Source organism: Phyllopteryx taeniolatus, chromosome 20, assembly GCF_024500385.1.
Source record: "Phyllopteryx taeniolatus isolate TA_2022b chromosome 20, UOR_Ptae_1.2, whole genome shotgun sequence".
Lineage (NCBI taxonomy): Eukaryota > Metazoa > Chordata > Actinopteri > Syngnathiformes > Syngnathidae > Phyllopteryx > Phyllopteryx taeniolatus.
In genome coordinates, this window is record NC_084521.1 from 8,089,304 (window position 1) to 8,100,672 (window position 11,369).

Below are 11,369 nucleotides of genomic sequence, written 5' to 3' on the forward strand. Positions count from 1 at the left end.
CGGTGGAGTCGGCTGGATGTGATCCCCGTGGCTCTCCGGGAGCTGGGAATGAAAGCGACACGGCCATAAAGGAGCGTCTCTCCTCCACGTCGGCCCTTTTCCAAGTGGAGCGTTTACTTTTGACCGGCGAAGATATTATGAGGATTCCACGGACCGATTTAGCCTTGACATTCTGGCTATTTCTAGAGGTGAGTGAAGCGCGCCGCTGTTATTTTTATCCTGGTTTGACAGACGTTGTCCGTTTTTGTAATGACATATGGAGGACAACCCCTCCATATGTCATGACCTAAAAAACAAACAAACAAAAAAATACGTTTATTCTTCCTGTGATATGTAGTGTTAGAGCGATGCAAGCTCAACCTCTTACCAGAATAACAACAATTTAACTTAAGCTCCCTTTAAATAATAATGACAGCATACATAGAGGTCAGGCTACAACATCAGTGGGATGTTTGACATGTTTTTGTCAAATCGGCATGCAAAAATAACCGCTAAAAGCAATTGACTTGAAACAAATCCCAACTTTTAGATAGGCAGTCCGCTTCTTTCCACCGTTTTGTCACAGAAGCACAAGCCTGAAACTGAGGAGAACGTCACGAAAAAAAAGTGCTAAAGGTGAGAAGTTGCATGAGCAAGATGCAAAGATGATTATATATTACCTGTGATCTACCATCCCCATATCCTAACATTGTGTTATTGGGCCCGTGTATGGCAAAATAATATATTTCATTCTTTTTAGATGCCAGCAATGTCCCTAATAATCTCTTGACATTTTAAAATGAATTTACGATGAACCCACGAAAATTAGCGGTTTGGCATTTGCAAATTGGCCTATGTGCAGATATGCTTGGCAACCTACCCTTCACCTATTTGCTTTTTTTTTGGCTCAGCCCAAAACCATGTCTAACATGAAAATATTGCTTTGCCACCATCTGGTGGCTTCTTGGTGACAAGCAACTACTGTATGTTTAACTGAGAGGAGGAGTTTCGTTGAGTTTTTCCTTCATTTTCACGCATTCTTCATGTTGTCAGGCCATATCCTTGTCTAAGAGAAAAAAGTGCTTTGTCACCATATTATGGCACTTATAGGCAATTAGAAAATTTTGGGGGTGGGCGTTGATACTTGCAGAGTTTCACTATTTACAGAAGGGCTTGGCCCCTATTCCAGTTGACTTTTGGCAATGGTGAGGTACACCCTGGACTGGTTCCCAGCCCACTTGGATTTAATTTTATTGATTTATTAAACTGTTGAAGTAACTTGATAAGTGTCATTTAGACAAAAGTAGTTCTTTTCAGCCATCTTTAGGCCATATTAGGTGGTAAACCTTCTTTTTCGGGGGGGTCAATTATTCACAGGGTTTGTGACGTGCGGCGGCTCACTGTACCTTTTGATAAAGCTGCTTCCCATGCTTGTGTAAGTTTTGTCCGAGTAATCTGGCTACCTCACACATTCCAAAAACATTCATGTTGGGTTCCTTGGATACTCTTGTCCATAGGTGTAAATGTGAGTGTGAATGAGGAAGTTGCCCTACCATTGGCTGCCGACCAGTCCGGGGTGTACACCGCCTCTTGCCCAAAACAGGTGGGATAGGCTTCATCTCACCTGTGACCCTAATGAGGATAAGCTGTATCGAAAAATGGATAGAAAACGCCGCAATGAGCCATAAAGTTCGTTCTGAAGGTAACACTGTGCTCACGATCCCCATTTTCCCTTATAGCCCACCACTGACACTCATGTACATTTATTATTAACTTGAATCATGATTATTTCATCATCACTCAGCTGACTGAGCTCATCCATTTTAAATGTATACAGGCAGTGTGGTCAGAATCAAGCCCTTCAACACTGCTCTGTTCACTTTGATCAGCGTTGAAACCAGACGTGCGGGACTCGAGTCACATGACTTGACTCGAGTCAGACTTGAGTTGCCGATTTTCGGAGGTATTCCTGAGGCCACTTGAGTGCAGAGGCCACTTCATGAAGCAAGTAACATGGATTATAAGTAATAAAGATTATTATTGTACATTTGGATTCAAGGATTATGTTTTTGATGAATTCGGGGGGAAAAAATAGAATGGGAACGTTTCAGGTTTGCAACTCAAAAAAGAAACACAACTTCTTCTATGTTGTACCTTCTGTTAGTCGTGCGTTTGTCTTACAATGTTTAATTGTGTACCAGACTTCCAGACACAAAACACGGTAGTAACGATCATTACATTTTGTAATGGTAAAACAGTAAAATAATGTATTCTGAGATGCATCGTGATGCACGATTCTGTATCGATTAATAAATTTCAATGATCAATTGTTTAGTAACCTAAAGATGTTATATGCTGTGTTAGTATGTGTTGCTGCTGCATGTGTTTATTAAAGTAGCAGATGTTTGAAGGTTTGTAATTACAGTGACATCCATGCCCATTTCCATTAGCCTGTCTATGGCATTTCGTAATGTACTTTAACATTAAACTCGGAGACCTTAAGTAGGAATTATTTGGTTTTCTTGAACATTTTTTGTGTTTAAATATACACTGTTTCATTCTCTTTTGTTTAATGTGTTAGTTTTACAGTAAACTTTAACTGGCAGTGACAAACAGCTTGAAGCAAGCACACTTTGCCTCTTATTTGGAGAACCGTGAAAGCGAGAGAGTGAGAACAGTCACTAAAGGATATTTTAAAAAGTGTGTTTAATTAAGTTTAAAAAATGTCTGTACATTGCGGATTTTCACATTGTGGTTGGTGCTGGAATGTATCCCTCACGATAAACCGTTGTTGACTGCACCCCCGAGGCAACGCATAGAGAGACACTTTCAAAATTAGAGCACAGCGCTGACGTTTTATTTTGACGTCATGACAATCTCATGAGGGTCGGTCAGAGACGTGTGGACAGGCCGGATGTGGCCTGCGAGCCATGTCAGGCCTTGTTCTGCTCGTACTCTGCTGTGCTGATGTCAAGGGTACTTTGACTTCGGAGGTAATCCCGCTTTTTCCCTCCTACGCTGAGAATGCAGATTCCGGCTAAACACCGACACCGTCAACGTGTTCGTTGTCAAAAGTAAGACTGTTTTTCGTATTTTTATGGAAATGCTATTCAGAGTGGTACTCGCTGGCAGATTTGCCTGTCGCTCATTCTTTGGTTTAATTTATTTTTTTGCCAATTGTTTGACATTTGGGTCAAATGAGGCCCTTAAAGGCACACACACTTCAACACACAAATACTCAGGTTGGTACGTGACTTTTGGCTTAATTAAAATGTATTAAACCAGTTTCTTTGTTCACATTCTCTTTTGTCGTGTTTTTATATTTACATTTGTCAATCCAGTGCTGTGTTTTTTTTAAAAACTTGGAACAAAAAAATGGGGGTGTTTTTTTTGGGGGCTGTGAACAGATTAATGGCCTTTCAATTTATTTCAGTGGTGTAAACTGATTTGGATTACAAATACATTGAGTTACGAGCTTGGTCATGTAATGAGTTAAATTTGTAAGTCAAGGTCCTGCTGTACTCCAAAAATTTTATAGGTTATACAGTATAATCGTTGCATGATTAATTCCCAAATTCATGCAACGACATTTAGTCAAAGGCCTGTCCCTATTAGAATAGTTTGACATGATGCAGGCGACTTTAGACTAGGAAATGTCCAAGACCTGAGACAAGTAACCCATAATCGTTTTAGACTTGAAATGAATAGACAGTCGCTCTCCTGCTTTGTAAGTATGACTTACTTTCTGTGCCTATATTTAGGAACTTGATGAACCCATTAGGAGACCATATGGTCAGTGTTGTTTGTCTGTTATTTATATTCACACCGGCCAGCCGCAACAAAATGATAAAATATTCTGGCTTCACAAAGGGATAAAGTTCAATTTTGATTTATATTGCTAGAGGTATCAATTAAAAAATATTCGTTATTGTGGTTGTAGTTTGCAATGTCGTGGAACTGTACAGCATGATACTGAGAGCTGTTTGTAATATTTTGATTACCTCACTTAGTTGCATGCAAGTGTAAAAGCATGTGTCAACTGGTCCAAAGTTGATGACTGGTCGGTGTATATGTTCCGCATATACTCTATAGTTATTAGATATATAAATACAAAAGAATGTTCATCATGTTTTATGTACACATTTTCGAAGGTTCTGTCATGCTTTGTGGAGCGGCCCAACCATGTAGTCTGTAGACCGCCGAAGCGGGACTCAGCTCATTTCTCTTTCAACAGTCATTCGAGCGACAAAATTTATGACTAATGCAGTTATAAAAACCCTGCAACGTTGACAGTGCTTGGAAAGTATAAATTGGATTTACGACACAGAAACTGCTATGGGAATTTGTATTCACAGTAGATTAGTGGCTGCAGATTTTTCTTTTTTCCCCTTATTACTTTACTGCAGTGGCCGAACCGACACGGGAAGGGGGAGCAGAGGTGTATTTCGATCACATTTAAACACCAGACTGGTCAATATTGTTTTTATAGCAATCTCATTCATACTCTACAGACACAGGTCCTGTTTATTGCGGGGGATATGTTCCAGACTCACCAATTATAGGTGGAAATCTACAATATAGATATACCGGTACATGCTTTAAATACAATAAATCACACTTTTGAAATTATTCTTTAGCGCCTGTTGGAAAATGGAAACGATAGTATAACATCGCTTTGAGAAAATGCGCTTTTTCGGTCCCATAGTTCTCCTAATAAGAAGAAAAAAGTTTTTGCTTCTAGGTTTATTTGTCAAGCCCAGTTGAAGTTTACTGTAAAAGTGACACAAAAACAAAAGAGAATTAAGCATTGTTTATTTTAACACTGAAATGTGTTAAAAAAAAACAACAACATACAAATGATACAATGACTAAAGTCAGCAAGCTTAATGCTCACATATAATGTGAAATACCATAGACAGGCTAACGGAAATCAAGTTCCACGTTTTCTGAGCTTCCAACTTTATAATGTACTTTACAGTCGATTTTTTCAACCATTCTGTGTTTCAATTTGAACATCCTATGAATAGAATACACACTACTTCGAGCATAGTAGATCGGCTGACTGCCCACAGATTTCATTTTCCCCTTTGTTTCAAATCTGTTTCTGATTGTGATGTTTCGTTTCAGCTCACTCTGACAATGAAATATCTCTTGTTGGCTTACTAATCGCTGAGGCCACCATGGATCAATAAGACGGGGTGAATGGGTGCAAGATGGATGGGACAAGCTTGTACCGGATGAGAGGAATCAAGCATGAGAGATGTGCGATATAAAGTCAAATATAATTTTTTTTTAAAAAGAAGAAAGTGTCAAATTTAATGAGAGGGATGGTTTTGAAATATTATGTGGAAGTTACTAAGAAAACTACTCTTTGGCTATGATGGATTGTTTTCAGTACAAAGGGTACATACAATGCCTTACTGCATACTGTATATTATGAAATGTGTTCCATCATTAAATATTCCTCCTTTGATAGTGCAAGGTAGGGGGGCCCAGTGTCAGAGAAATGCAGTGCTTACGAATGTCTGTGAGGGAGCTTCATTATTGATCGCACGCCTTTCACAAGCAGCGACTACAAAGGCGAATTGCCCCACACACACTTGTGCTTCTCAGGGCCTAATGTTCAGTGTAGAACCATTTGAACCATTCATCCCCCATCCGATGTCCTCTGGCTAAAACCTCCCAGCAGCTTTAAAAGCAGCGGAGCACATTTGGTGGTTGTGTAAGAGTCATTTTTGTCCCACGGGAGCACAGAGAGAGGCATTTTCCTCACTCTTGTCTAATTGGAGGAAGACAATGAACAGAGCTGGATGATGGCCATTGCTGGTAAACGGATAACAATTAGGTCCAAACATTGAAAACGGATAGAAGCGCATTCAGGCGCATTTCAAATTTTCAAAATTATGTATTGGGGAAAAAAATGGAGCACCGTTTTATAATTACAGGATTAATCTTGCCCAAGCTGCAGGTCATTTTTGACATTTAACGGAATACTAAACATTCACGAAAGCATTACTATTACTGTTACTATTAATTATGCCTTATTATTTATCATTCCCGTCATCATTATACACAAACAAAAAAAATGAGAACACTAAAATTACTAGCTAGCTTGACGAGGTTCGCTGCTACCTCCTCCAGCGAACAGCTCAAGACGCTGAACAGTACAGTATAACGAGGGTCCATCAGGGGTTTGGTTGGACGCTGGATGTTTGTTTTTCGCTGGTGTGGTGCTGCTAGCCTGGAGAGGCTGGAAAGGCTGGAAAGGCTTGCAGCTTTGAGAGCTAGCGGAAATTCCCTAACGACGCAGAGTTGCGATCCAACAAGGGGTGAATTTTGGCTGATACGCGCTATCGAACTGGAAACTGCGTTTCAGTGGAAACTAATGAATAATTTGCCAGGAGACACAAAGAAGCTTCGATAAAGAACGTCCGTGACCCGTAACAGGAAGTGACGATCCACCAGGAAGTTTGAGATTAGTCGATTTCAACTTTAAAGGTCATTGCGGAGAAGTGAAGTTGACTCGTCAACTAGGTGACTAGTCTGTTCAACCCCTAGCGTGTATCTCCTCCCAGACTTTACCAGCGGCATAGGCAGTTAACCCTTGCTATATCTCGGTTCATCGTTTTTTTAAAAAATATATATATATATATATATTTTTTTTTTTACCTTATACCCACAAGTCCGAATTCAGAGTTGCGTGCCTTGAGTGCAGTACCACGCAACATGCCGGTCAGCGTAATTAACAGCGAGAAGTAGAAATGTACTTTGTTTATTTCGCCTTTGTTTTATGTGTCAGTTCTTCAGTAAAGTGCAAAATGGAGTGACAAATAAACCGCTTGAAGGAAGCAGCCTTTGTGGGTGGCTCTGGAACATATCCCCGTGCGATAAATGAGCGTTCACTGCATTGGTAAACTTACTGGAGACATTCAACAAACTGACGTGGCTGAAACCACAAAGCTGCAGGATGTAAATTACTACCCAAGGTCACACCATATTTTTGTCTTATCACAGACTGCGTGGAATGAGGCTGCGTTTTACAAAGTGAGACTATTATTTTCCACAGCAACAGTGGTCCACAAAACTCCTTCCACTGTGCTACTTATAATCCCCAGAGCACTCAATCAGGCTTGAAAATAGTAATAAAAGCATCGCCTAACTTTTAGTTTGACCTCATCATGACCTCCCAAGGACTGCGCATGGGCCGAACGCAGCCCTTGGGTGATACTTTGTCCAGGTCTGTCCTCTCAGTACTCTCAGCTTCTTCTTGCAGATCTGATCAAGCCGGCAGTCTCGTGTGTGTACAAGGAGATCATTTCAAAGGCAGTTAATTAAGCAGACAGCCGACAGCAGCACTGTGCCTTCTCATGACGGCGGAGGGAGCATTCAGAGGTTGCAGGGGGATCATTCCTCTCTTTGGGCGGGACTAAAATTCATCACAAATTAGACAATGAAATTGTATACAGAAGGGTATTCTGACATACTGTCAGCGGACACTGCACAAGATACAATAGCGCTATAACAAATTCAGATTTCTAATTAGCCCTCAGCGTGGATCGAAATTTTCCATTCTGGATAAACACTATACGTGTCGGCATTTAGGGGGTGCTTCAGACACAATAAAATTGGCCCAACCGCAAACAGCCAAATCATTTCGGAGGGGCTAGCCCCCCTAAAATAGGCCTACCGACGCCACTGCTCACAGGAAAACCTTAGATCACAGGTGTCAAACTGGTGGCCCGAGGGCCAGATCCGGCCCGCTACGTCATTTTATGTGGCCCGCGAGAGTGTGCATTGACTTTGTGTTTCTTGCTAAAATACCAAAATTGCAAATTGGCTTAACTTTTAAAAATATTGAGATATTGCAAGCATTTTTTGTTACCAACCCATTTTTTTTCAATAAAATTGATTCATACTGTAGTTGAACAAACTGTTTTACTGGCTTCTGATTTCAAAAGTAATTATCCATTAATGTGTGTGTATATGTAATAATATGAGGCAATCACATGGGTTTGCAGCCATAACGGCCCTCCGAGTGGAACCATAACTGCGATGTGGCCCGCGACAAAAATGAGTTTGACACCCCTGCCTTAGATTCTCTCTTCTCTGTAGGAACAGCGACTATTACTAGAGCTCAGTTGGACTTGTGGACCCTCTCTGCCTCTTGTTCTTGCCCTTAACTGCACAGCATCTCTTCCAATAAACCTCAGTGTGGTCCCCTATGTTGCAGCAGAATGTAGCACTCCACTAAAGGCGCACAACTCTATATTGGGACTTGCTGTATACTGTAAACACCCGTTTAAAAAAAACAAAAAACAAAGGTCACAAGTGTTTTATAACCACCTGGGAGCTGTTGTTCTTACTATGCCCCCTTTTAGACATCAGAAACCAAAGGAAAGTTTAATAGTGTCAACATTCAATATCAACTGAAGCTAAAGTCAGCAGATGTACATACTTTAAAATATAATGCGTCTGTGAAATTAGCCCTGCTTCGGTGTGTGAGTTTCCTCATGCACTGCAAAAGTGGCGTACATATTGTTGACTAAAAAAGTAGGTAATCCATTTTAATTGGTAAATTACCATACAGAGAATTTGGAGGTAATATTTAATGGCAAAACAAACACATATTGTTGCAGCGTGTGTTATGTGTTTTTGTTTTATTTATTTTTACAGGCTGTAGAGGCCAAAAAGTACTGCTGGTATTTTGAGGGTGGATACCCAATATACTTCATGTAAGTATCACCATATGCTACCCAATTCACTGGAATGCATGCATGCTGATAGTAAGCCAATAATAAATGTTTTGGCACATCATGTGTGATGCATGTGTCAGCATATCACACCTCAGTAGACATCATTTCAGCCAGCATTAAATGAGAACTCATTTACAAGTGAGTTTGTTTTCCGGAAATGTTCAACCTTCAAACAAATGCTACTTCAACACATAGAGCAGCAACACGTTTTAATAGCACAGTATTGTATTGTATAAAAGCGAATGTAAAGAAATAATGAAATTAAAAAAATCTAGTGTAATTACTTTATGTTGGGACAAGCCGAAAGTCACAACAACTGTGTGCGTGTTACGCTGTTCAAGCTTATCAAAGCGGTCTACTTTTTTCCTATTACCAGTTACTTTCCAATGTAACGCGGTTTCCAGTTGACTGTTGTTAAAGCGGATCAGTCAAGAATTCCCTCCTGCTTGGGTCGCTCCTCTGTGTTTTCACCGAATGGCATTGCACAGATGAACTCACTGGATGCTAACTGTATGTGTCGCCGTCAATCCAGATGTCGCTCGTACGAGGACTGCTGCGGGACTCGCTGCTGTGTCAGAGCTCTGTCCATCCAGAGACTCTGGTACTTCTGGTGAGTACTCTGCCATCAGAACAAGAAGCAAATCTTCGTTCTCGATCTCCATCCACCTTCCGCTTATCTGGGGTTGGGTTCCCTCTGCTGGGTCACTTCATCTCCCTTACGGGGGGATCGGATCGTAAGGTGTCTTCAGGCGTAGGTGCGATAACAGATCATTCTTTTATGCTGCCACTTCTTCCAATATACTGTAAATACAGTCACTCAGCATTAACAACCCCCTGTTTTGAGCGTATAAAGGGCCTCCTGGCGTACAACACATCAGATTTAAAGTGTAAGGATGGTCTGGGTAGTAGACTGTTGCTCATAAAGTCGGAATAAAATATTATTTCCCTCTCTGTGAAATGCAAATAAATGTTATGCATGGATTCATTTCACCTGGGTTATCGGGATACAACAAGTGATTACTGTTGCATTAAATGTATGATAAAAAGAGGATTGTGTCTGGCAACTACGTTTACGGGCAAGAGCGTTCTCACAATTGACATTGTTTGCTCTCAGGGTGCTGCTGATGATGGGGGTGCTGTTCTGCTGCGGTGCTGGCTTCTTCATCCGGAGAAGGATGTATCCTTCGTCTCTTAGAGATGAGCCTGCCTTCAACGTATCTTTCACCAGACACCCTGTCACCACACCGGGTAAATAGTATTGAGTAACGTTGATTCCTAAGAAGAAGAACATGTTGTATGCAACGTTTATCTCTCACTATGAATTCACGGCAACTGATACTGTAACAAAAGATGATTAAACATTGTATATTTAAACACCAAAATGTTCACCCAAACCATATAATTTCATCTAACACACGTGCTTACATAATAATAATAATGCTTACATATTATGCAAAACGCCATAGATGAGCTGAAACATTAAACATTCAAACAACTGCTACTTTGCAGCACACGGAGCAGGAACACATACAAGCAGAGCATACAACAATACTCACAGGCATATATTGTCTTTGCCCTGTGGGAACAACTGCTATTAATGGAGCTCAGTTGGGACCTTCTCTGCCTCATCTTCCTCTTAATGGATCTGTCTTCTGTGTAGTTTCCCAGCAGCCGGGAAGCATGCACGGCTTCGGCGTGAACGGAATGACGGGTGGGGACCCAACGCTTACCACGACGCACCCCGCATATCCGCCACAGCCCGGCTCCACCCACATGATGCTGGCCTCCTACCCTCCTCCGCCATCTTACTGCAACCACCCGCCACCGTCCTACGAACAAATTTTCCACAACAGCGACAAGAAGTAACATCTGCAAGCACAATAAGGAGAAGAAGAAGGAAGTGCACCATTTGTTTGAACCTTAACTATTTTGTGAGAAGAGTGGCACTCTGTTTGTTGTCCTGGAGAAAAGACAAAAAAAAAACAGGCACAGCAGTCCAAATCTAGATCCACATGCACACATTCATTTGCATTCACCACTTATTTTCTTCATCATTCAAGTGGATCAGGTGGACTCACTGTCACCAGCTTCCTTTTTCCTCTCAACTGCACAATGTTTAATGCCATTGAAACGTGCCATGTAATAAAAAGTGGGATATTATTTGTGTCAATGCAGTTTTTTTTTTTTTTCTTTTTTAAAAGTATTTTCAGGTTATCAGTTATAAAGATGAACAAAGTCCACAACTAGAAAAGCGTTAGCCAGGAATAATGTACCAATATGACTTGACCTCTGCTACCACCATGATTTAATATATATATTAGTAGTTAGTGTTCTTTTCACAATTTCATAAAGTTTGAAAATTGAATTGTGACTGTTGTAGCTTTTACAGTAACTCACAAAACACCAGTGAGTACACCAGTCACATTTTCATAAATATTTTATGTCTTTTCATGGCACAACGCTGAAAAAAATGACACTTTGCTCCAATGTAAAGCACATGCTCCCTGTTCACACCTGAGACCTTGTAACACAAATTAATCAATCCAATGACACCGAGTAAAAATGGTTAATTGGTCCTAATTTGGACATATTTACTCAAGGGTGTAATCACTTTTGTTACAAGCAGTTTTGACATTA

General features: G+C 40.7%; 1 protein-coding gene across 2 annotated transcripts; it reads left to right on the forward strand.

Moving 5' to 3' along the window:
• Positions 1 to 54: 54 nt before the first annotated feature.
• Positions 55 to 10,892, forward strand: vopp1b (VOPP1 WW domain binding protein b). Of its 2 annotated transcripts, none has more exons than XM_061758108.1 (5): positions 55 to 188; positions 8,653 to 8,711; positions 9,265 to 9,342; positions 9,847 to 9,980; positions 10,393 to 10,892. In XM_061758108.1, the coding sequence occupies exons 1-5, from the start codon at positions 138 to 140 to the stop codon at positions 10,596 to 10,598; spliced, it is 528 nt and encodes a 175-aa protein (XP_061614092.1). In that variant the 5' UTR covers positions 55 to 137; the 3' UTR covers positions 10,599 to 10,892. The 2 variants fall into 2 exon arrangements, with proteins under 2 accessions (XP_061614092.1, XP_061614093.1); XM_061758109.1 differs by lacking the exon at positions 55 to 188 and adding an exon at positions 5,112 to 5,241.
• Positions 10,893 to 11,369: the final 477 nt, after the last annotated feature.